Below are 26,616 nucleotides of genomic sequence, written 5' to 3'. Positions count from 1 at the left end.
TTTCCTGTTTCATGTTCAATATCCCCCCCTCCCCCCCCCCCCATGTCTCACATATTGGTTTCTCCTCCCTAATGTGTTTCACCTGTCTGTAGTTTAGCTGATGTCTGTCTGTATATAAGGTCTGTGTCTTCCCCTTGTCCAGGACCAGTTCGTCTCGTATTGCACGCAGTGTTCCAGCGATCTCACCAAGACTTGTCTCGTCTCATGTTTTCTTGACCACATTTGCCTGGATTGTTTGACCTGGTTTTTGCCTCACGTTTCAGATACCTTTGTCTGATGATTTTGACTCCCTGTGTACCAATCCCTGCCTGGTAATAAAGACCACTTCTTTTTGAAAACTGAACTGTGTCTGCAGCTGTACTATTGGGTCCCAGTTCTACCTCAAAACCTTACACATGAAACCTTGACACGACCTAATCAGCATATGGAAAAGTTGATATGATCAATATGAGGGAAATATTACAGTTTTAGTTTTTCTTTCAAGCGTTTGAAAATATAGCTTAACAATGCAACTAATTCCCATCAAAAAAACTCAATTATACACAATATATGCACATATGTAAATATAATACACAGGCAAAAGGAGACAAGCAGTGAAACAAAAAGGAAACAAAGGAGGGGACATTTTCTATGTCCTGATTTACCTTCGACCCCAAAGCAGAGACTGAAATACAGGTGAAGATAAATAAAGGTGTTTATTGCTCCTAAAAAGGTAGCAACAAAGTGCAGGCAGTGGAGGCAGAAAGCAGGCTGGCTGGTGGAACCCCAAAGGTGACAGGAGTTCTGAGCACATGGAAAAAGCTCATTGCTCAGAAGACTCAACGTAGGCGAGCAGCAAGGCCACCTGGCCACTCCCTCAATCTCCCACCTAGCTCCTCCCACCACAGAGGAAGATGGCAGGATGGTTTCCTCCGACGAATCCTCAACTGGAGGGGCAAACTGAAGTGAAAGGGTGTCTGCCTTGATGTTCCTGGAGCCTGGCCGGAAGGTGAGGGTGAAATGGAACCGACCCAGGAACAGAGCCCACCGAGTCTGGTGTGAGTTGAGCCTGTGAGCGAAACGGAGGTAAGACAAGTTGTTATGGTCAGACCATACCACAAATGGTTGAGTGGAGCCCTCCAGCCCTCCACTATAAAACCCCGAAGAAATTACAGAGGAGACATGATATTCACACTTTTCTGCTTTAGCGTAGAGTCTGTTCTCTGAAAGTCTTTATAACACAAATTGTACATGCTGGACATTCAAATGTCATTGAGATATACAAACACAAATCTTTGCAGCATGTCGTGCAGAACATCATTAATCAGGGACTGACAAACAGCAGGTGCATTTGTTAAGTGAAAAGGCATGACAAGTTATTCAAAATGTCCAAGAGAAGTATTAAAAGCGGTCTTCCACTAATCCCCTTCCTTTATTCTCACCAGGTGGTTGACATTGCGGAGGTCCAACTTTGAGACGACCGTAGCTTGATGAAAGGGCCAAAAGCAGAGTCAATGAGTGGAAGGGGATATTTGTTTTTCACAGTTATGTCTTTCAAGCCTCTGTAGTCAATCAGGGGCCGAGAGACTTGTCTTTCTTCTCAACAAAAAATATCCCCGCCCCCATCGGTGAAGAACAGGGACGAATAAGACCAGCAGCAATAGAGTCAGTGATGTATAATTCGATGTCGTCCCTTTTGGGAACATATTAAAGAAGACGACACGCCAGAGTCACGATTAAACAATTTTGTTTTTCACAAAACCGAATAAACATGTGTTAAATCAATGAGAGAGTGTGGAGGCCCGAAAAAAATCAAAAACTGAAAAGATGGGAAAATCTCGACCAACAATGCAAAGGGCCGTCAAATCCAAATACTTCCCGTCCTGTTCATAGATCTGTATCGAAATAAAAAACAAATAAAAGAGAGGACTACTACTACTATTAAAAATATAAAATGCACTGTTGAAGTGTTGGATGTGTTCTGAAATGTATGTCTCCAGGACTTCAGAGGACGTTACAGTGACTAGTCTATAACTCCAACTGTTGGGATTTTAATATCAGCTTCTCTGTGAATGTGTCTGTGAAGAGGCATTAGAACTGAAACTCTGAGCAATAAAGATGGAGGGGGGGGGGGGGTGTTATGAACAGTTGGAGTCAGATGATGGCCTTCATACGGTGGCCCTGAAAGCTCAACGAACGGCAACTTAAGAAAACACATGCAAGTTGACAAAACACCAGCAAAGTAACAAAACATCTTCATCAATTTCACAACACAACACGCTGCAAATAGAGAAACGCGCAGCAAATACCCGAACGCGTTGCAAATAGAGAAACGCGCAGCAAATACCGTAACGCGTTGCAAAAAGCCAAACGCGCAGCAAATACCGTAACGCGTTGCAAAAAGCCAAACGCGCAGCAAGAAGCCAAACGCGCAGCAAGAAGCCAAACGCGCAGCAAGAAGAGGCCACAACACAACGGAAGTGTTTCCAGGGGACACCTAAAAGTGATAGACACGCCCGGAAGGTGTTGCTGCTGCAGGTATTTGGAGTTTCTAAAGCCGGTGTCCGTCTACTACGTGAGAGTTAACTAAACTGTAAGTTTCTTTGGTTTATTTTCATAAATAATCACTTTATTACTGCAGATATATACTGTTAACCGAGCGTTGACGTTTTGCTTATTATTAGACTTCCAATTGAAAAATACGAAATACACACTTAATTGCGAAAAACGCTAGCTTGCTTTAACGTTTGTATTACTTTCAGAACTGTCATCAAGTAACGTTTGAAGACAAAAATTAAGATATAAATTGTTTAATTAATGGTTAAACCAAGAAGTAAGCAAATTAAGATGCAGTTGACAGCGTTAATATTTTAAAATGTAGACAGAACAGCAGAATACAATGTAACATGCTAACTTTAACCCATTTATTTTTCAGATAAAAATGTTTTGCCCTTTTTGTGGCTTATTATTGGACTCAATCCAGAGCCCAAGATATTGCTGCTCCTGTGGGCGAGATGTTAGTTTCATCCACGCTTCTACAGCATCAACAAGTGCAGGTGAAGACCATAGTTCAATTTAAAATTGTGTCCAAAGGTGACATTATCCTACGAAGCTGCTTGTATATTATCTACTGTACTGCATTGTCATAGGTAATTTGTATTGTTCTCTCTCTCTCTCTCTCTCTCTCTCTCTCTCTCTCTCTCTCTCTCTCTCTCTCTCTCTCTCTCTCTCTCTCTCTCTCTCTCTCTCTCTCTCTCTCTCTCTCTCTCTCTCTCTCTCTCTCTCTCTCTCTCTCTCTCTCTCTCAGTGACTGTTGCTGGTACCAGTCAACAAAAGGCATGTGCTAACCAGTTCATGAGGTACAGGGCACAGAAAGAAAACGAGAGAAAGACGTTTTCTAAAGGCCCAAAGAAAGCACCAATAGCAGTCAAGGTAAGTTAATATTTATGTTTGACATTGTAAAGTTGCATTTTCAACCTTCTTAACCTTTTGCCCTCCATCTTTTATGATTTTTGATCTAGATTTCGGTTGGGGTAATGAACCAGACAAAACATGGCCTCAAGCCGGTAAGAGGGAAAACACTTCCCCTAAATGTGGAACCTCAGTTGACGGCGGAGCAACTTTTGGCGGTTGCCACAAAAAAACTGAAAGATTTCAACCGAGATATGGAGGATGGCGAATATGTCTTGCTATATCCGGATGGCTCTCAAGTTAAAAATATACCAGGGACTGACACACCTTTTACGATCGAAAAATATAAAGAGGCCATTGGAAAGCCGTACCAAAGGCTCACACTTTATATCTGCACCCTTGAGGTCATGAGTAAGTATTGAAATACAGTGTATGCACATGTAAAACAAATCAAAATACTTTTTGTGATTATTGTTTTGAGTTTGTGGGATTCAAGCAACAGTTAAGTAATTAGTAGCCTAAATATTTAACATGTAATTTGAAATAGAGAAAAATCTAATGATAAAAGTCTTCTTCAAGGTCACAGAAATGACTCAGATTCAGAGGACGAGGCGGATGATGAAGTTGTGGTGAGGGTGCCACCCAATATGTCGCCTCTTTCGGACACAGTGGTAGGTACATCTCAGGGATTTATTTGTTCAAGATGTTTGTGCTTACACTGCAGTTGTAACCCATTAAAATATCCTAGACAACAGATGAGGCATATACATTGGTTTGATTCGGTGTTATGGCTATGAATAAGTTTAGGGTCTGATATTTACACTCCGCAGCTATGGGAAAGCCTTGAAAGCAGCACACCGGATTTGTAAGTAAAATATCTGCTGACACATTGTTTTGGTCCCTGTACCAGCCATATAAATAATATGTTTCAGAAAGAGTTTCATGTCCTTTACAAAACAGTCACTATTTCTATTAAATCGTTTCGAATTATTTGTACTTTTTAGGAGATCGACAACATCCCAGTCAAGCAGTGGACAAGTATGTAATATTCTGTACTATAGTAAACCTGCAATTGTCATTATTTTGATTGTGCTGTGATGTTTGGTCTTATCAATGTTACAGACCAAGAGTGAGTCAAGGCCCAAGCAGATGACTACCTCAGTAGATCAGCCCAGCACTTCAAGAGAATTCTACAAGTCAGTCATAACTTGCATTTTTTTTATTCTGACATGTTCAGTGTGGTAAAAATTATTAGGACAGCGACATAGTTTGTTATTGTTTTATACAATACTAGACACAGACTAGATAAACTGTATTTCACTGTTTATTTCAAAAGGCAATTGTTCTTTTACCTTTCTTCCACAGTACATACACAGATATATATGCACCTGTTGTAATTGAGAGCAGTTCCTCAGATTCTGGGGAAGAGGAGAAGTTCCAAGAGGATCACAGGTACTATCACATATAAGAAGTACTATCGGCACATAGTTGTTTACCTTAAGCCTTCCTTATTTTTCTAACCCTCAGACAAACTATGTATTTTGTCAACTGAACACATTTTTAGTTGCTTTCAGTAGTCATAGGATTTATTTAACGAAGTCAAATCTTAAAGGACCTGTCAAGTTTGTTCTCCCCAGTTGTCCCTCTGCAGAAGAACATGGTCATGTGGAACAACCTATTACTTAGGTCAAATTGTGATGTCAGACATCAGCTTATCATTTTCGAGTAATGTAAAAAGCCCATAAAAAACTAAAACTAAGTTTTAGTTATATTTTAAATGATCCACACATCTAAGAAGAGACAGTCTTAAAATGTTCTTGCCGTTAACTGACTGTTTTCTTATACTACAGTGATGGACTGACAGCTGCAGACGTGGTCCTAAATCTGTCACAGAAACTTGACACAAAGTCCTGTAGCAGATTTAATATAAACCGGTCCAATGTCTGGGATGGTGCCATTAGAGGGTTCAAGCGATCCTCGTATGACCCTAGCTACACTCTAATGGTGAAATTCACGGATGATGTAGGGTTGACCGAAGACGCTGTGGACACCGGTGGGCCTACCAGAGAATTTCTTACCCTTTTGATGGACTCCATCAAGACAAGACAAGTATTTTACGGCAAAGACAATGCCAAATACCTGTCATTTGATTGCAAAGGTAATCCTTATGTAACACGTTTTTATAATGTTGCAAAGTTATTTGTCCTAACATTGCAATATTTGTATTTTGTAGCTGTAGAAGAGGATGAATACTTCCAGATAGGAAGAATGATTGCCGTCTCCTGTGTCAATGGTGGTCCAGGGCCTCGTTGTCTTTCCCCAAACCTCTTCCTCTACCTCATTGGTAAATCTAAGATAATTGAGGCTCCAATTGAGGACATACATGATGAGGAAGTGAAGAAGGCCCTCTTGGAGGTACTTTGTTGGGCTGGGTTAAGCAATTTCATGAAATCATGAAACCGACACAAAAGAAGATGAATTGATACCTCCGTGGCTGAAAAATAGTTTGTTTGACAGTACTGTAATAGAGAACTTCCATGTGGAAAGGGACTCTAAATAAAAAATAGACTTAACTATTTTCAAACCTGTCTTTGAATTAAATGTACACAATTCAGTGTTATTAATATAATGCCTTAAATTAGATTTTAAGAGATATATTCTGCTGTTATGTGTTGATAAAAGGCCTGTAGATAATCCCATCTTCCAATATACTGACATACCGTTCTGACCAGCGGAGAGATATCCAAACAAATCCAGTAGAAACCACTGTTTGATGAGTGCTCCCAGCCTTAAAGGGATAGTTTGGCTTGTTTGAAGTAGGGTTGTATGAGATACTTATTCCTGCTGTAGACAGGGTCAGAACGGATTTTAGCCACCGTTAAAAAATGTTTATCAATTTAAGTGAACGCTATATTTAGAATATTTTCACGGGTTTACTTTGTTGTCAGAGATCCTTTTTCTGACTGGGAACTGAAGCCATTGTTAGGTGGTTTGTTAACTGCTCTATGTTTTTCACTAGATAAAGAGCACAACATCACTTGGGGAACTCCGGGGTCTCACAGAAAAGCACTCAAGTATGCTTCAGACAGCAGGCTGTTGTCGATTTATGAGGACTCTGGAGGATCAGAAAAAAGTCGTCAAGGATTACATTCAGTGGTATTTCATCTACCGTAACCATCATTCCATCCAGAGGTATAACATATTCGGTCTATTCTGTGGAACAAATTCCTTGTACATTGTACTTGGCAAATAAATAAATATTTCTGTATGTGTTGTAGGTTTAAGGAAGGACTAGCGACGCTGGATTTTATTAACGCACTGGAACAGCATCCTTCATTGTTCTTCTCATTCATGTGCTACACGGAGACAAAACTGACTGCTGATGTTTTGGAAAACATCTTTCAGGTGGAGTTCAGTCCACCTGGTAGCACCAGGTGTCAGGAAGAGACCAGAGTACTGGGCTACTGGCGAGATTATCTGCTGTACGTTGAAGGTATTGACTTCAAAATTATAAGACCTGCAGAATCATCAATGCATTAAACAGTGAGATATAAAACTTTAACTGCAGCAATCGTTTTCTGCCACAATCTATTCTTAAAACAACAAATGCCTAACAAATTCCTCCCCCCCTCCCTGCCAGAAAAACAGACGAGCCCATTTTTGGAGGATGTCCTGATGTTTGGGACCGGGCTGAGGGAAGTTCCTCTTGCAACTATACAGCCACAGCCGCAGATACTGTTTCAAAAGACCTCACGCTTTCCTGTCGCAAATGTATGTTCTAATACAATTAAGATTCCGATCTTACAAACCTATGAAGACTTTCAAGAAGCCATGGATTTTGGCATACAAAATGCCCCTGGGTTTGGGCTTCTTTAAAGCTCAAACCAATTGCTGATCACTGGAATGTCCAGCAAGTACTTATTTAAAGCCCAAAACCTGGTTCACCAAAGTTAATGTTAAGCTGTTATATTCAAATGTTGCAAATGTGCCACTTATTTTATGACCATTTTAGGAAAGCAGACATGTTCATATATCAGTCTGAGTTTTTAGCCTGCAATTTGTTAGTTAAAGTTTCAAGCTATTTTATCAAAACGAGGCACATTCAGTTTAAACATTTTGATTGTACTGTTACACTGTTCAACATCTTGAAGCTGTTTTATTTTTTTACATGTTACAGTTTTCATTAAAGACCACAGGGTTTTCCATGTGTGGTATATTCATTGTGTTGACAAAATCTAAAATGTACAAAAGAAACTGATGTAACAGAACAAATAAATGAACAAATACACAAGGCTGTTGGATGTTAGTTATTTTTACAATAATTTATTTACATAACACGTATGTCTACCAGTCAAATTATGTTGCAGAACCAGGAGCTGAAGATTCTAAAGTCCAGACATATTCTTGAGTGATATGTAATTCACAACAGCAGTTGTCCAGTTGACTGGTAGAGCAAGCCCACTCTGTCTCTCCAAGTCTGCAAAATGACTTTGGAGATCAACATCACCACACAGACTGCGCGGAGCTGGCAGTAAGTCATCAAACTGGTGTAGGGCTTCCTGGGACACTGGGAATCCACATTCCCTTCCGTCAAACCTAACGCCAGTCAGAAATCAAAAAGCTTTAAGTCAAGTCATTATAAATTGATCATTTAACCCCCCAAAAGGTAGGCAAAAATGCAAAATAAGAATTATAATTCAAACTAATCTGTTGACAGAAATGAGCCACAAGTTAATTTATAGTTTGACAGAAGCTCTTTCAAACAAATAAAGTCATTATATTAGCTTCTACCACAAGGCACTTTTTTGTATTTATAAGATAAATTCACCTTTTTGCTTTGTACATTTTAAATGTAGGTTTGGTGTGGAAGGGTAATTTTAGTTATTGTATCTGAGTTCCCTTTGGAAAGAATGAAATAGTTTTCATACTTTGGAATTTTTCATTTGATGAATTTGTCATATTGGGCCAGTATACCAAAGGTGTAAGCAAAGTCTCAGTGCAGGACCCTGTAGAAGTTGCAGAGCATCTCACTATACACTTGATCTGCTTTAGGCATCACACATATTGTGTTCAAATTAACTCAAGTGAAAATGCAATCATATATTTATAAAACATGGTCACATAGCACATACTGTAAATACAAACCTGTCAGGCAGGTGGTACATGGCTTCTGGTTTACCCGATGGACAACGAGATTGACGAACAGGTCGGATGGTGTGGTTGTTCCAAAGTTGTCTGTACTCACCAAGCTCTTTCTGCAAGACGGCCAGGAAGACATACCGTATGAGGCACTTGTGCTCATGGCTGCCGTTGAAAAGGTGCCTCTCTCTCAGGTCACTGAAGACATCAATCCAGAACTGAGTCCTAATGGTGGAATGACAAAGTCTTTGTAGTGTTGTTACTCTTTTATAATGTAGATTGTTGACACAGCTGAAAACCTCTGGCATGTGAAAACACATAAAACACAGAACTGACTACATAGCAGCATTACATAGAGTGCTGTGAAAAATTTGCCCCCTTCCTGATTTTTTTTTTTTTTTGCATTTTTGTCACACTTAAATGATTCAGATCATCATACAAATTTGTACATTAGACAAAGATAACCAGATTAAATACAAAATGCAGTTTTTAAATGATGATTTAATTTATTAAGTGAAAAAGTCTATCCAAACCTACTTGGCCCTCTGTGAAAAAGTAATTGCCCCCTAAACCTAATAAGTGGTTGTGCCACCCTTGGCGGCAACAACTGCAATCAGATGTTTGTGATAACTGCCAATGAGTCTTTCACATCGCTGTGGAGGAATTTTGCACCACTCTTCTTTGCAGAATTCTTTTAATTCAGCAACATTGGATGTTTTCGAGCATAAATGGCCACAGCATCTCTAGCCAAATAAGTAATGTACCCAACTCTTCCAAAAAGTTTTGGGTATCATCAATAGGTTTTTTGGCAAATGTGAGACAGGCCTTTGTGTTCTTTTGGTCAGCAGTGGCTTTCGCCTTGGAACACTCCCATGGATGCCATTTTTGCTCAGTCTCTTTCTTATTGTTGTATCATGAACACTGACCGTAACTGAGGCAAGTGAGGCCTGCAGTTCCTTAGATGTTGTTCTGGGTCTTTTATGACCTCCTGGAGGAGTCGTCGATGCGCTCTTGGAGTAATTTTAGTAGGCTGGCCACTCCTGGTAAGGTTCACCACCGTTCCAAGTCTTCTCTATATGTGGATAATGTCTCTCACCGTGGTTCACTGAAGTCCTAAAGCCTTAGAAATGGCTGTGTAATTTTCCAGACTAATACATGTCAATTACTTCGTTTCTCATCTGTTTTTGTATTTACTGTGGTTATCTTTGTCTAATATTAAAATTTGTTTGATGATCTGAAACATTTAAGTGTGACAAATATGCAAAAAAATAAGAAACCCAGAAGAGGGCAAATACTTTTTCACAGCACTGTACATGTTCTTGGAATTGACCTTAAAAGTCTTGTACCTTTGCTTTCTGAAGAAAGACCACCAACTCTCGATTCGTTGGTTTGCCGTTGAGGTGCCATACATGTGACTGAGGGATCCTGCAAAGTCATCTCTATGCTGAGATCTTAATGCACAATGCATTGCTGCCATAGTGCCATTTTCAGTTCCACAGTCTGTGCGAAGGCGGGCTGGGAGTTGTCCAAACTCAGATACACACTGCATATAATACTGTGCTATGAACCCTGGATCATTATTAGTGCTGCCACTCATGAGCCACATTACTTTCCTTGAGAAGCCATCAATGCAGCCACTGATGGCAATACCAAAGGGTTTCAATTTATCATACCCATCAGCATGCCACACTTGGTTTGGTCCCTCTGTGAAGTATCCTCTTCTGACAAACCTGCGCCTAGAGCGAAGTTGAACTCCAGATGGATCCAGTCTGGCAATGGTTTGCCTAACATCATCTCTTTTAACTGTCAGGTGATACTTCTGTTGCAATGTCTGCCACATGGCTCTGTAACCTAACAGCTGACCAGAGCCTCTCAGTTCCTGTGCAACAGTTGCCTGCACAGTGGCAATGGGAGTATAATTTGTCCTCCTAGTTAGGCCTGCTTCCTTTAGCCTCCTCTTTAAAGTGCTGAGATTCATAAAAATGTTGTGCTTTTTTCCAAGAAAATCTAGGATCACCTCGTATGTGTGACCGTCTGAGAAATATTTTTGGATGAGGCCTGTCTCCGTGACTTCATCCAATATGGGTCCTGGACCAGAAGGGAAAATAGAACAGGGTCATTAGGAATGCAGGGATGCAGAGACAAAACTAATAAGAAAAACACAAATGTATCAGTAGCAAGAAAGAATAAAACAGGTGAACTGTTTGATGCACACATAGAGTATAAAGTATTTAGTCAATCAATCAATCAAATTTTATTTGTATAGCTCATATTCACAAATCACAACAGCCACGGCCATTGGGCGGCCGTGGCTGAGGGGTAGAGTGGTCGTCCTCCAACCTGAAGGTCAACAGTTAGATCCCCAGTCTGACCTATCTGCATGCCGAGGTGTCTTTGGGCAAGATTCTGAACCCAGAATGGCCCCCAATAGATTAACAAAGTGCTGCGAATAGATGCACTGTATGAATATGTGTGTGAATGGTGAATGTAAAACTGTACTTTTAAGCGTTTGAGTGGTCATCAAGACTAGAGAAGAGCTATATAAATACAAAACCAGTTACCATAGGGCTTTACAAGGTGCGACAACCTCTGCCCTTAACCCTAAACAAGTGTAAGGAAAAACTACAAAAAAACTTTTCACAGGGTAAAAAGATAGTAAAAACTTCAGAGAGTAACATGTGAGGGATCCCTCTCCCAGGATGGACAGAAGTGCTATTAGTCTGCTCAATGTGTGCGCAACTTTAACTTGGATTGGTATTTAACATTACTAGCATCAAAGTCTCACTGACAATGATAACCTCATCTTCAATATTACCTTCTTTACCAATGATGTAAACATACCACTATTGTTTTGTATTTAAGCATATTAAGCTTATAAGTCAGAACACAGAAACCTAGATGCATACTTTTATCACCTGTGTGGTGAACAACAGGCCCTTTTCACAGCAGCCATTTTAACATATCATTGCAGGGCAAACACATATGTACTTAATAACATTCATTTTTGCCCTGTTCCATTTAGGTTGGCCTGGGAAACACTCTTAATTAACCTTTTACCTAAAAGAGGAAGGTTTAACATATAAGAAGAATAATTCCTTCACAGGCATTACTTACAAAAGTAAGTCTACATCATTCATTAACACATTACCACATCATGCACAAAGAAGACATTTAAACTCAAATACTAGTGAAGAGCTTACCATCTTCTGCAAAAGGTGACAAAAACTCAATGTTGCTGCCACAGGAGCCACAAAAACGTCCACCACGTCCAACAAATTGGTTTCCACAATATGGACAATACATTGCCTGGAGAAAAGGAAGAATGTGAATGCTAAGTGCTGTAAATTATTCTTAAACAGGGGCTGTCTTTTTAGCGCTGTTTCTTCAGTTTAACAGGAAAAGACGGCATGTTTCGAGCTCATACAATTGAGGAGGCATTCCTCCGAAAGACATGCTACTTGAGATCGTATACGTCTCGGGGGTTAACAGTATACAGTAATAAAGTTGATTATTTATGAAAATAAACCCAAACAAAACTTACAGTTTAGTTAACGTTCACGTAGTAGACGGACACCGGCGTTAGAAACTCCAAACAGCTGCAGCAACAACATCCGGGCGTGTCCATCACTTTTAGGTGTCCCCTGGAAACACTTCCGTTGTGTTGTGGCCTCTTTTTGCTGCGCGTTTGGCTTCTTGCTGCGCGTTTGGCTTCTTGCTGCGCGTTTGGCTTTTTGCAACGCGTTACGGTATTTGCTGCGCGTTTCTCTATTTGCTGCGCGTTCGGGTATTTGCAAAGCGTTCGGGTATTTGCTGCGCGTTCGGGTATTTGCTGCGCGTTTCTCTATTTGCAACGCGTTCGGGTATTTGCTGCGCGTTTCTCTATTTGCAGCGTGTTGTGTTGTGAAATTGATGAAGATGTTTTGTTACTTTGCTGGTGTTTTGTCAACTTGCATGTGTTTTCTTAAGTTGCCGTTCGTTGAGCTTTCAGGGCCACCGTACCTTCACACAAATGATTTATAAATAACCTTTGCTGCGTAGTGTTAATGATGAATCTTTTACTTGTTCTCATTTCTAACTTTTTATATTAAAAGCATAATTCCCTTGGAATAATTTGACATCACATAGAGTTCAAGCAGATGTCCCAGGTTGGGAGTGACATTGTTTTGTTTCGTTGTTTTGGTTTCGAGATTCCTAATGTTTATACCAACAGAACATACAGCCGATGAAGCAGGAACACAATATTCTTTACTCCAACAACACCACTGGCCCAAATGGCATCAGCTGTGTCAAGGCCTTTCAAGAAGTGAGCATTTTGCCTGGCAACTATCAGAGGAGGCGTGAGATTGGGTGTTGATCCTTGTCACTTCCTGGAATCCAGTGCCAAGAGGCGTGGGACTACGCCTGCGCACTATCAAGGAAGAGCCAAGGAAGATCTTCCCTCGATATTGACCAATCCGGTTCTATCTACTGTTATAAAATATTACAGACGCCGTCTGTTTGATGCTTTTTGATGCAACTCGAGATTTCCCCTGGGGTGCTAGAGTTCCGGGGTAGTGTGTTGAATGCCCATTGCTTTGCTGTAAACTTTTCATACCTTTTCATTGCTTTCTAAATAAATACTTGATTGAACCAAACCGAGTTTGGCTCTTCTCATATTTGGGATAAACTAACTCGCAACGACACAACCTTTACCCTGACCTTAACCGAAGCTTATAACATACAGAATTTAATAATTTACATCATCTGGACTCATGTTTTGTTTCCATAATGTGAGGGTGTCAACATATTTAGGTCCCTGCTATATAAGTAATACCCTTCAATCAACTTTCATTAAATGAAGTTTAATCATTGTTTTCCATATGTCGTCATCAAAGTGTCATTCCATCAAAGACCAACAGCAACTATCTAAACATGCCCCCCCCCCCCCCCCCCCACACACACACATTGTCTAAACATAAAAGTGTAATTGCATCATGAGTTTTTTAGTTTTTTTAATTATTTATCACAAAAAAAGCCACATTTATAATTAGAAAAAGGATAAACAAGCATTACAGACAAGCATCATGCTCCACCTCCAAAGACAGACTGAGAAATCCATCATCTCAAACATAGACCGTTCTAAAAAATACAATTCTACAGTTTAACACTTGAGTACACACATTCATCGTTTGTGTTGTCCCTCTGTCGTCTTGATCTGCTGGCCACGTTCACATTTACTGCAGCGTAATGGAGCTCATCTGCATGGTGGTTGCCCTAGAAACAAAATACAAGTAAATCAAGATGGCTCCTGATAAAAAAAATATATCTATTGTCAAATGTAAATTTCATTCTTAAAAAGATTGTATTTACCTCTGCATTTGTTGTGGAGTGAAATGATGGTTGTGTACAAGACTCTGGTTGTGAGACAAAGACAAAGACTTAGTCACTCTTGTGTTCACATATGTCCTGTTAGGTGCCTTTACCTCTTAACCTGGTTTTACTTCTTAATTAGTCTTATGTTGTAAGTGTTGAATTGTGGTGTTTGCGTCTCCTAATCCACTTTTAACACTTGGTTTAACTCAAATTCATGAATCATGGTTTTATTTATCATATATTTTAAAGTGTCCTTATCTAGAATGGTGCCGTGAAAGAAAACGATGTGACATTATTTTGCTAATAAGGAGAATTGAGTGAACACAAGCTAGAGATGAGTGGTTACCTGAACATCTCCAGCATCTTCTCTTGTTTATCTGGTACAGTAACACAGCCAGCAAAAGGCTGATGGTGAATCCCAAAGCTCCACTCAGGAAATACCCCAGCCAGTTCACTTCATCTGCAACAGGAGAAGTTCTACTAATTCTGTCTCTTCTTTTTAAAATATTCATTTAAGACAAGAGACAAGACATTGACAGAACAAAACAAAGAGGACAAGAACAGTGAATACAGGACAGTTAACAGAACGGAATGACTGAGTAGTGTGTGTGTTTTTTATATTTATAGAAAAAAGATATATACTTATAATCTTAGAATAATAATAATCGGAACACTTTTAAAATAATCCTATTATTAAAAGTTATCTCACCATTACAATACAAATTATAGTAATAATAACATAATCTGGGAAAAAAAATAAAGAAAAGAAGTTGAACTAATACTTAATAAATTAATATTTATAATAACAATGAATTACAATCATTTCTATGATCATTGGTTTCATAACTAATAATAATTACAATACAATTCATCAATACAAAATATATATTTAGTCATGTTGCACACATCCACTGTCCACTGGTGGTGAAGCAATATTGGGTCACCGTCAGTGGGGACATTCAGACAGGACCAACTGGGTTAATGTTTCATTTTGTTGCTATACAGTATTTTACCAAATGTTTGGTCCCGTCTCTTTCTAAGTAACTGTCACTATTCATTAATTGAGACACTCTCTGGAAGAGACTCACCATCAAACTCCAGCTTGGTCCCGTCTCCAAACACAATGTGTCCACATGCAGCAACAGCACAGTAGTAGGTCCCAGCATGAGAACGGTTCACTCTCTCCATTGACAAGTTGTAGACACATGTGTTTGTCTGTGTGTCGGGTTTCCTCTCACACTGATAGTTCCTGTCTCCGTGGGTGTAAATGAGTCCTGGCTGAGGTTCTTCAGAGTTCTTGACCCAGTAAAGACTGTGTTCTCCATCACAGGTCCCAGTGTGAACTGTACAGCTGAGAGTCACAGAGCCTCCTGGCTGGATGCTCTCAGACTGATGCACCACAGCCTGGATGTTAGACCCTGAACCTTTCACATTGACAGTTACGCCCTCAGTAAACTGAGACACATATCTATTATCCTTTAAACAGTAGTAAGTAGCTGAGTCTGAAAGCTGCAGATCTGAGATATTTAGGTGACTCGCATTACCCATAGTTTCCAAAGTGAAGCGTTGATTGTCCTTGAATTCATTCAATAATGTAAAATCTTTTGAGAATTTGTAAGTCATTGAGATAATTTGAGGTTTCTGTCCTGGTGTTTGTTTGTACCAATAATAGTTATTGCCACCCCCCTCATAGAAACACTGCAAAGTCAAGTTGTCTCCAACATCAGCTGATATAAATCCACTGTCTTGATGAGACAAGATAAATTGATGCATCTGAACTGAAGAGAAAAAGGAGAAAAGCAAAATAACTGTTAATGTTATGTGACAGAAATGAAATCGTAATCAGCATCAGGACTGACAGAATATTTGAAAAACACACAACTCACCCATTTTCCCCAAGAAGAAACATGTCAGGTAGAGAACGAACTTCGGAGATGTCTTCATGTTGAAATCGTCGTGTTGAATGACAAACAGCCCGACACTTTCTCCTCTCTTCAGAGTCAAGACTTGTGTTGATTGGCCAGCAGGGCAACACTGATCACATGATCACTGCTACCTTTGATGTGAATCTTTGTTCTTTAAAAAGAATCACAGGGTGAGAGACATCTGAAGCAGTTAGAGTACATTATACTACTACTACTACAATTGTATTCAGTTATTCATAAAACAATTAAAATAAAACATAAGAGCACAAATATAAGGATACAAATGTTACAGATGAAAATATAAAATACTGTAGAGTAAAATAATATGTAGTATATATAGTCAACCATAAATGAATAACAAACATTTGGAAAGATTGTCGAGAGATTATAACATATTTTTAAAAGTTAGAGGTGAAGTCAGACCCCAAGGACTAAGAGAACATATCTATTAAATGTAACTTTAAAGAGGATAAGGAGTTTGGAACAATCTTCCAATGGAGATCCGTAAAACAAAGAGGGGGGGCTCTAACAGAAAAGACCTGGTCCCCTCTGCTGCTCCAGCTGGGAATGTGGAATGGTTATTAGGGCCTTTGCCGTGGACCTGAGGTTACAACAGGGACCACATGGTATCAAAAAGTCTGAAGTCAACAGTACAATTAATGGAGGTAACAACAATTTGACATAAGAGTAACAGCAACACTGCTTGATGAAAGTATTGGTGATTTAGTTTTCTGTCAACTTCTGTTCATTTCATTGCTGTTCACTTGAAGTAGTCTGTAGTAAGGACAATGCAGAGACTTCCTGTTTGAAAGTGCTCAGAAAAAGAGAGCAGACGATCTGTTGACCACACAGAGGCTAAATGCAGATCTTCACATATCTGGTACGAAATTATTAGTTCAAGAAGTATTTCTATATAAAGTGGGAGTGGAAAATATGGCAACTAACAACCTCAAATCATTTCAAATGTTTAACCCTTGTGTTGTCCTTGCTTCCCCTGGCTGTTGGCCCCCACATAGCCCACCACATATTATCATCACACGTAGGGCAATAGACAAGTGAGCAGCCCTTGCAGATGTATTTGTTACAACTGCTGCACATGGTGTGAGTTTTATAGTCCTTTTTCCTGGGGCATATCTGACACCTCTTACGCTTACTCGCCCTAAGAGGGGCTGCTGCGGCGGCGACTAGGGCTAAGTAAAAGGTCGGACGCTCTGGGCGAGCGTCGCCATCATCGTCGTGGTCAAGAGCTTCCCCGGGTGGCGGCGGCTTTCACAGCCTTTACAACCAATCATGCTCCTGCTGTACGTTCCGATCACCTTGTCTAGGTTGTAGTCCAGGATGATGACTGTTTTCCCAACCTAGCGGTCGCTGACGTCAGTCTCTCCGTGCCGCGTGCTCACGAGCACCACGTTCCTGTTTTTCTATGGGATGTAGGAAAGGTCTTCCCTTTGACCGCGAGCAGCCCGGTCGGGAGCTCGGGCTTGTTCTTCCGAACTGTGCCGACCATGTTGATCTTCCCCGCGAGTTCGTAGGAGGTGAAGTAATTGTAGCACGTGACGTTGCGACCCTGCACTACCCGCAATCGCTGGTTCCTTTCTGGGCGTCTGCCACTCGGCTTTCCGGTGTTGACTTGCATCTTCCAAGCGTAGCTAGATTTTGCATCGCAGGCCTCCCGTGACTTGATCCCATATATCGCCGACTTGCTGGGCATGTACTGTCGGAAACGACAATGGCCTTGGGAGAAGAAGAGGAGGAGAACAGGTGAGAGGAGAGGATATGAGGACGAGGACTAGCAGTCGCTATCTAGATATAGCTTCATAACATAATAACATAGCAACATAATCACATAAAAAAAACGAATAACCTCTGAACGGAACCAGTTGCTCGTCCAACGTCACTTCGGGCCCCGGGTTGTAGAGGCGCGGCGCGGCCGCAAATTTGTCCGTTACTCGTCTCGCGCCAATCGCCCGTCCACTCTTGGTGTCCCACAGGCTAGCGGCGGGCTCGCCCCGGGACCTGTACACGCCTGCTAAGATCAGCAGCCCTACGTAGGTGCACAGGTCGGTCTCGTCACACATTCAGCGTTCCTGTTGTCCCTCTGTCGTCTTGACCTGTTGGGGAAGTTAATATTCAAAGCAACATAATGGAGGTCGTCTGCATCTCGGTAAGCTTGGGTCCAAAACCCCCATAAAGACGAATTAGGATATTGGAATAGAAAATTTAAACAGTAATAGGAAGTTTGAAATAAGTGTCACCTCTGGATTTGTTGTCGGGGAGCTGACGACTCTCGATATAAATCACACAAAAGGTTCTATTATTCAGAAGTTATATTTAGTGAATGTATATACATATATGTATGTTTATGACCAGACTTTATATACAGTTTAATGTGTATATTCCTGTTACAAATGACCCCGCCCCTTTAGCAGGTAACATTTTTGGTTGGTACACACGATGATAGTAAGTCACACAAACCTTACTAAAGCAATGTAAGGTTGATTTAAAGGGGACATATTATGCCCATTTTACCACCGTTGATATGGCTCCTTGGGGTCTTAATAAAATGTCGGTAAAATGTTTTGGTCAAAATACCACAAGGATCATTTAAAACAGCCCCCTTTTTACCCTGTCTAAAGCAGCCCTCCTCAGATTGACCTGTTTTGAGTGCTTTGAGAGCTTTGTGGCTTGTAACTTACCCCGACCGCCCGCTCTGCTTCTCGGCCAGACCTCCGCCTCTCACCCTGCTCCCCGGCTGGTTAGCGTCCCCCCTCGGCTAGCTTCCCAGCTAACACCCGCCCCGAGATGAGAGTATTTGGGATGGTAGACATGCCAGATACCCAAATTAACATGTAGAAGCACAAAAGTGGAATTTTCATAATATGTCCCCTTTAACACTTCTAGCCACAAGTAAATTATAAAAAACTGCTTGTATGTGACATGTGGTCACCATGTTCCAACAGATAGCTGTGGTCTGTGAATGACGAAAGCTCAGCTTTCCCTGTGAGCAATGTAGTAGGGGTCGTCTTCATTCTGCATGCCGAGGTCGCACTCAAGAAAACCGATAGGGGGCGGGGCACTCAAAACAGGTCAATCTGACGAGGGCAGTTTTAGACAGGGTAAAAAGGTTGGTGTTTTAAATTATCCTTGTGGTATTTTGACAAAAGTATGTTACAGACATTTCACCAAGGAACCATATCAACTTTCTGGTAAAATGGACTTACGATGAGTCCTTTAAATACTTTGCACTGTAAACTGCTGGGGATTAGCATGAGTCGGTGCCCACGTTATAGCCACATATATAGAGTCCAGAGTCAGATAAATCCACTTCTTTGATTTGGAGAAAGACGTTATTGACGTTGGACGTCATGCTGAACTTTTCACTTTCAAACCCATCAAAGTACGATGCACCTCTGTCAAGGGAGAGCATGGAGGAGATGTGGCTGGTGTTGGATCCGTTTTCAAGTCTGAACCATGATATGTAAAAAGGGGAACTGGTGTAGTTGGTACACAGCAGCGTGACCTCGTCACCAGTCTGGACCTCCACAAGGTGAAATACACAACGTGAGACACAGATCCTACCAAAACAAACAAGATTCAGACATTTTTAGTTTTGGTTGGCGAGGTTGCTGTAAGGGAAATCTTGAAGGGTGAAGTTTTTTCTGGAGACGGATGATGTCAGAAGTATTAATTGTCTCTTTAACTGATGCATCGGGGGAGAAAGCAGTCTTATACGCCTTCAAAGTCAAGATGGCTACAAAGCATTAGTCAATTTGTGGAGTGTCTCTATCTGTCTTAGGCTAACCACTGTTTTGTCTAAACACTAGGTCCTACAGATACTGCAAAAGAGTAATAGTGGCCTCATAACAAAGTGGATGAAGGTGAATTAAACTAAGTCAACAAAATAGATCTAAACCAGGGGTGTCCAAACTACGGCCCGCGGGCCATCTGCGGCCCGCCATCCATTTTAAATTGGCCCGCCTCAAAAAAATTCAAATTACAACAAAAAAAAATTTAAAAAAAATTCAAATTAATATATATTTTTTTTAAACTAACAATTTAGTGGCACTGAAATGGCAGTTACTTATAGCACTATTTAGTTTTGCTCTATTTTTGAAGAGATTGTACTTTGATTCTTGTTGTTCTGGGTTTGTACCCTCGAGTAGAGGAGAGCGGGGTAATGTGAGACATTTTTTACATTTGCTCCCCTGTAGGCGAGCTAGAATCATATATCAGTAAAATTTACACATTTCCTATTAATTCAGGATGTTTCCTAGCAATTGAAATGATCAGAATGTCTTCAGGATAAAGGTCAGTGAAAACATGATTGTTTGTAAAAAAGTGGTCTTGTGTCTCACTTTACCCCAGCTTAGGGGTAAAGTGAGACAGACCAGAGAAATCAAGTGGGTAAAGTGATCCACTTACCTTTTCCACTTTAAAACTACCATAACAACACATGTTGTAATAGGTCAATTAAGCACATTTATTATTATTATGATTCATGTGATCTCTTGCACACCCTAGCTTGCCTGCACATTGTTTCTCTGTCCAATTGGCAGGGACAGGGATATTGTTTTTCTCTGCGTATTCAAATGCCAGTTCACGGCACTTAACTGGAGCAAGGCCATGGAACTGGTCAGCTAGTTGTTTCAAGTGCTTGGCCAGCTCCTCCATCTCATCTGTGAATATTCTCTTTGCCTCAGCTACTGCACCCCAGGCTACTGATTTTACTTCCCCTTTCTCTTTTTTCTTTCTGAATCTTTTGAGGGTTGTCTTATCAATATTTCTAACCCTTCCAGCTTTTCTTAAGGACTTCTTTCCTTGCATGACCTCAACGGCTGCACTCTCCATCTCTGGGAGGGGTGTTTGGCCCCAGGTTGTCTTCCTGGTGTAGTTTCTTTGCATGATGGCTTTTCTACAATGTTTAAGGCATTAAAAATAAAACATATGTAATGTAATATTATACTAAAATATGGTTAAGACTATACTTAACTTGTGCTTCATGTCTCACTTTACCCCACAGCCAACATTTTAGAAAGAACATCTCTTAGCAATTCAGGCTAACATGTATGATATACGTTTTTCTACCTGAATCAATTTGTTTTGATAAAACAGTTGATGCAAGATAATTTACTTTTACATGCAAAAAAAAAAATTTTGTGAAAAAACATTTTAACCACAGCATCAGCACCAACTTCTCCTTCATGGCAAGGGTGGAATGGAAGGGGCTTGAAAACATAATGATCACATGACCACAAATGTGTTCCGTTGCCTAGATACTGTTGTGAGTCTGTCTCACATTACCCCACTCTCCCCTTCCCTTGAATGCACTGATTTCAAATCGCTTTGGATAAAAGCGTCAGCTAAATTAATTGTAATGTAATGGACTATGGCCCACTGTATTGTACTACTCAGTTTTGACACTAGGTGGCGCCACGCCCCCGCCCTAAGCTACGCGATTGAGGCGCACTGTCAACAGTCCACTGACAATACATAGTAGTGTCATCATGTATTTGATGCATGTTACAGAGGATCTTATTATATATTAACAACTTTCTAAAAGTGACGCTTTTATTTCCTCATGCCTGCACATTTTTTCAAGAAGGTTTCCATTTGCCAAAAAGTTTTCATAGTGATGTGTCAGTTTAAGATTAACTTGCATTTAAATGGTCGAGAGTAATAAGTCTTAACTTTATGAAAATAAAGTTATTATATTGTGAGAAAAACGTCTTTATTTTACGAGAATCAGTCAAATAGTCCGTAATGAAAAAAAGAACTCAGAATATATATATATATATATATATATATATATATGATTCAACTGTTACTGGTTGCAACAATTTTAAAACGTTAACACAAAATATGATGTCATTTCCTGGCTTCACAGTTACATTGTGATGACAACATTCCTGCCATATGATCATAAATGATTTTTCCATCTATATAAGTTTTAGGTCGTGCCTTTAATCCAGGAAACAGAGATGCCTAAAATGATAACGATATAAACTTAAGACTTCTTGATGATGTCACTTATCATATGAAATCATAAACTATTTATATATTAACAGTACACATACCATTCTATACATGACCTTTGGCCTTTGTCTAGTCCTTATCTGGAGATATTGCTAATTTATTAAATTGAAATGGAGCAAATGAAAGTAAATCACAACTTCGTAGAATGGAATGATTCACTTCCTGCCTTGGTCGTGACAGATGTTTAAAGTGTCACGCAGATTGACCCTCTTAACAGCCAATCAGCTGCAACCTAATTTTTACACTGTTGTCTGTTCTGTTGTCACAAAATTTTCATTTCCCAAGAAAACGGCATCCTTCACACACACGGTGATCAGTGTGAACGCATCTCTTTACCGGGGTCTCCCTCACACAGCTATTCATTCCACCTGCAGAGGACCAACTTCAGGGCCAATTCAAGATTTTTTTATTATCAAATGCACAACAATAACATTAAGCAGTCGCTGGCAGTGAAATACTTGAGTCACAGGCTCTCTTCTAGCAATGCTCAAGTAATTACAACCTATAAAATAGAAATAGTATAAAATAGAATATCAAATAAAAATTTAAAATAGAAATAAAGTATATATATAAAAATACATATATAAACAGCTGAAGAGAAAATAATAACAACAATAGTGCAATTATGTGCAATATGCAAATATGTCACGGTGCTGGTTTGGTGGAATTATTGCTGTTCAGAGGAGTTTAAAAATCTTATGGCCTGGGGGATGAAACTGTCTCTGAGCCTGGTGGTGCGAGCCCGGATGCTGCGGTACCGTCGGCCAGACGGCAGCAGGCAAAAATGTTTATGGCTGGGGTGAAAGGGGTCTTTAATAATGCGGCTGCTCTTCTTCCTGCACCGCTGGGTGTAGAGGTCCTCTATGGATGGTAGCGCCGTCCTGGTGATGTGCTGGGCAGACTTCACCACCCTTTGTAGAGCCTTATGGCTCAGCGCGGTGCAGCTGCCATACCAGGCGGTGATGCAGCCAGTCAGGATGCTCTCTATTGTGCATCTGTAGAAATTGCAGAGAATCCTGGAGTCCATGTGGAGCTTCCGCAGCCTGCGGAGGAAGAAGATCCGCTGTCTGGCCATCTTCCTGATGGAGTTTGTCTGATGGGTCCAGGTCAGGTCATCATTGATGTGGACCCCGAGGAACTTGAAGCTGCAGTCCACGATCAGCTCCTTCGTTTTGCTGACGTTGAGATGGAGGTTGTTGTCCTGGCACCAAGATGTCAGGGCTCTGACCTCCTCTCTGTAGGCCTTCTCATCGTCGCCGGTGATCAGGCCTATGACAGTGGTGTCATCAGCAAACTTGACGATGGTGTTGGAGCTGTGGGTGGCCACGCAGTCATGCGTGAACAGGGAGTACAGGAGAGAAATGAGCACGCAGCCCTGGGGGGCACCGGTGCTGAGAGTCAGGGTGGAGGATGTGGTGCTGCCGATCCGCATCGCCTGTGGTCTGCCCGTCAGGAAGTTTAGTATCCATTCACGGGGGGCGATGTTGACCCCAAGGTCTCTGCTGGGGCACGATGGTGTTGAATGCTGAACTGTAGTCGATGAACAGCATTCTCACATATGTGTCCCTCTGGAGAGGGCAGTGTGGAGGGTGAGGGAGATGGCATCTGCAGTCGACCTATTTGGCCTGTAGGCAAACTGAAGAGGGTCCAGAGAGTCAGGGAGGGAGGAGGTGATGAATGGTTGGTCCAGCCGCTGATGGCACTTCATGATGATAGAAGTGAGTGCTACTGGGCGGTAGTTGTTCAGGCAGAGGATTTTAGTTTTCTTGGGAACAGGGACAATGATGGTCTTCTTAAAACATGCGGGGACTACAGACTGGAGCACATCTGCCAGCTGATCTGCACACACCTTGAGAGCTCGGCTGGGGATCCCATTAGGTCAAGGTGCCTTTCGCGTGTTGATCCGGTTGAGAGATCTCCACATGTCTGCCCTAGATATGACAGGGGGGCAGCGGTCCTCCTGGGCCTCCTCGATCTCCGCAGCCGGGGAGTTACTCTCAAAGCGTGCATAAAAAGTGTTCAGATCCTCTGGGAGAGATGCAGACACTACATCAGCACTGCTCGTTTTAGCTTTGTAGTCTAGGGTGGTTCTCAGTCCATGTTCCTAGTATTGGAGCCCTTGTAGTGGGACTCCACTTTGTCCCTGTAGAGTCTCTTAGCACTGCTAATGGCACTCCGAAGCACGTACCTGGATTTCTTGTATTCCTCCAGATCCCCCGAGATGAAGGCAGCAGTCCGTGCTTTGAGTTTAGCATGGACATCACCATTAATCCAGGGCTTCTGGTTTGGAAATGTTCGCACAGTAATCCTGGGTACGACTTCATCGATGCATTTGCTGAAGTAGCAGATGACCGCATCCGTGTACGTGTTGATGTCATCATCCTGGAACACGCACCACTCCGTCATGCTGAAACAGTCCTGAAGAGCCGAGTCTGGGTGATCGGTCCACCGCTGAATGGTCCGAGTCACCGGTCTGTCACGCTTGAGTTTCTGCCTATAGGAAGGCAGCAGCAGGACTGAAACGTAGTCTGATTTGCCGAATGGGGAGCGGGGGAGGGCCTTATACGCACCCCGGAAGGGATTGTAAACATGATCCAGCATGTTCGCGCCGCACATCGGACAGCTTATGTGCTGGTAGTATCTCGGCAGGACATTCCTCATCTTGGCGTTGTTCAAATCCCCGGCCACGATAAACGCAGCCTCGGGCAGTGATGTCTCTGTCCTGTCGATCACCGCATGCAGCTCGTCCAGTGCCTGGTAAGTGTCAGCGCTGGGCGGAATGTACACCGCTGTTATAATGACCGATGTAAACTCCCTCGGGATGTAATAAGGTCGGCATCTGATCATGAGGTGCTCCAGGTCCGGAGTACAGCCTGAAGAAATAATCCTCACATCAGAGCACCACAGATTATTCACCATGAAGCAGACACCCCCTCCCTTGCTCTTACCTGAGTTTGTTGTCCGGTCCTGGCGGTGAATGGAGACCCCCTCGGGAACAATGGCGGAGTCTGGTATCGATGGGTCGAGCCAAGTCTCCGTGAAAACCAACACGTTACAAAACTTGATGTCCCGTTGAAAAGCCATCCTGCTACGAAGTTCGTCCAGCTTGTTGTCCAGGGACTGGACATTAGGCAGAAGAATGCTTGGTATAGGAGGCCGGTTTTCACGTTTTCTCAGCCAGACCAGGATGCCTGCCCGCGACCCTCGTTTCCTTCGTCGCCGTCTCCGTGTTCCAGGTACGGCAGGTAAACAGCGCCATGGGTAGTCTTCTTTGTTTGTTGTCGGTGGTGGTGAAAAAGTGTTTTTTACCGTCAAACCGATGGACCGAAGTTGTTCCCTATCATATATGATGAAAGGGCTCGCTTTACCGGAGTGCATGATACAAAATAAAGTAATAATAACAAGATAGAAAAAAAGAGAAAAAAAGAGCAAAGCTATGAGAGAGCGTGAGACACAGCAGCCTTCCTCGGCGCCATCCTACTCTCTGAGGTTAGTCCTCTGCCTTCTACTGCGCTGTGGCCTCCTTTGGCGAGATAGTGTTCGGCAACGGAAGCGAGCTGCTGATCCCAGATGACCAAACGTCACAGATGAGAACCTTGGTTTGGCTCTCCATCATTAGAACTGGGATTCTCTTACTCTGTCTCACAGTTTGTATCTTGGTTTACTTCACAAAAGGTTCAGTTCCTCCTTAAAGCTCGGACTTCAAAAAGTTATTTCAACTTATATGAAATATCTATTGGCAGAAAGTGAATATGAAATAATCGTGAGTGGGTCCTCTCTACGGAGGCCGCCATGTTTTTACAGTAGCACAGACTGGACACACTAAACACTGTTAGAATTTTTAGAACAACTGAAGCTACCAAAGGTTCTCTTTCATGTTAGGAAGGGGAGGATGAGGTGTATCCATCTGCAACATGCGACCTCCTTGTCACTTCCTGGAATCCAGTGCCAAGAGGCATGGGACTACGCCTGCGCACTATCGAGGAAGAGCCAAGGAAGACCTTCCCTCATTATTGACCAATCCGGTTCTATCTACTGTTATAAAATATTACAGACGCTGGCTGATTGATGTGCTTTGATTCAACTCGAGATTTCCCCGGGGCTGCTAGAGTTCCGGGGTAGTGTGTTGGATGCCCATTGCTTTGCTGTAAACTTTTCATACCTTGTCATTGCTTTCTAAATAAATACTTGATTGAACCAAATCGAGTTCGGCTCTTCTCATATTTGGGATAAACGAACACGCAACGACACAACCTTTACCATGACTGTTACGTGCCGTGTTTTCCTTCTCTCTCTCCCCCTCTCTCTCTCATCTCCCGCAGGTGTGTGTGCTCCAGAGGCACATCCACCAGCCCAGCTGATGCCACTCGGCGATCAGGAAGTGGCCATAAAAACCCTCAGGTGAGCGTCAGGGAGACGCCAGTGAACCAGAGAGCCAGTGAACCAGAGAGCCAGTGAACCAGAGAGTCAGTGGACCAGAGAGTCAGTGGACCAGAGAGCCGGAGTGTGAAACAGTTGGGACCAGACGTGGTGTGCGGACGGGCTGTGTGAGGACGGGCTGCACCGACGTGCTGGTGGTTGAAAGATAGTAGTGGTTGGCGTTGTTCTTTTTCCCCTTCCGGTGTGGGAAGGGTGTTTTCTGTTAATTAACCGTTGTTTAATAAATAATATGCCTGTTAAAATTAAGTTTCTGGCTTCCTTGTTTAGTGTTCGGTTTTATTTTATAATTGTTTGTCCCCCCCACCCTAGACAGCTTGGGGGACATAACAATGACCTT

The 26,616-nt window shown here is 41.8% G+C and overlaps 2 protein-coding genes and 2 long non-coding RNA genes across 4 annotated transcripts; 2 read left to right on the top strand and 2 right to left on the bottom strand.

The window, feature by feature from the left end:
- The first annotated feature begins 2,325 nt into the window (after positions 1-2,325).
- Positions 2,326-3,614, top strand: LOC128429864 (uncharacterized). The gene is made up of 4 exons (XR_008333914.1): positions 2,326-2,572; positions 2,915-3,035; positions 3,287-3,411; positions 3,501-3,614. It is a non-coding gene; the product is annotated as an uncharacterized LOC128429864 (long non-coding RNA).
- Positions 3,615-3,644: 30 nt separating this feature from the next.
- On the top strand, positions 3,645-6,930 carry LOC128430626 (G2/M phase-specific E3 ubiquitin-protein ligase-like). Its single transcript, XM_053416732.1, has 10 exons — positions 3,645-3,801; positions 3,970-4,061; positions 4,221-4,255; positions 4,395-4,428; positions 4,513-4,586; positions 4,756-4,842; positions 5,241-5,548; positions 5,624-5,805; positions 6,410-6,582; positions 6,669-6,930. Exons 1-10 carry the CDS (start codon positions 3,645-3,647, stop codon positions 6,928-6,930), a joined length of 1,404 nt encoding a protein of 467 aa, XP_053272707.1.
- Positions 6,931-7,691: 761 nt separating this feature from the next.
- Positions 7,692-8,634, bottom strand: LOC128429861 (uncharacterized). Its single transcript, XR_008333912.1, has 2 exons — positions 8,536-8,634; positions 7,692-7,986 (listed from the first exon to the last, which is right to left on the bottom strand). It is a non-coding gene; the product is annotated as an uncharacterized LOC128429861 (long non-coding RNA).
- Positions 8,635-13,523: 4,889 nt separating this feature from the next.
- Positions 13,524-16,059, bottom strand: LOC128429837 (uncharacterized). Its single transcript, XM_053415671.1, has 5 exons — positions 15,768-16,059; positions 14,970-15,659; positions 14,228-14,341; positions 13,879-13,922; positions 13,524-13,782 (listed from the first exon to the last, which is right to left on the bottom strand). Exons 1-5 carry the CDS (start codon positions 15,823-15,825, stop codon positions 13,663-13,665), a joined length of 1,026 nt encoding a protein of 341 aa, XP_053271646.1. The 5' UTR covers positions 15,826-16,059; the 3' UTR covers positions 13,524-13,662.
- Between the last annotated feature and the right edge of the window lie 10,557 nt (positions 16,060-26,616).

This window comes from Pleuronectes platessa, chromosome 23 (genome assembly GCF_947347685.1).
Source record: "Pleuronectes platessa chromosome 23, fPlePla1.1, whole genome shotgun sequence".
NCBI lineage: Eukaryota > Metazoa > Chordata > Actinopteri > Pleuronectiformes > Pleuronectidae > Pleuronectes > Pleuronectes platessa.
This window is presented reverse-complemented; position numbering and strand designations above follow the sequence as displayed.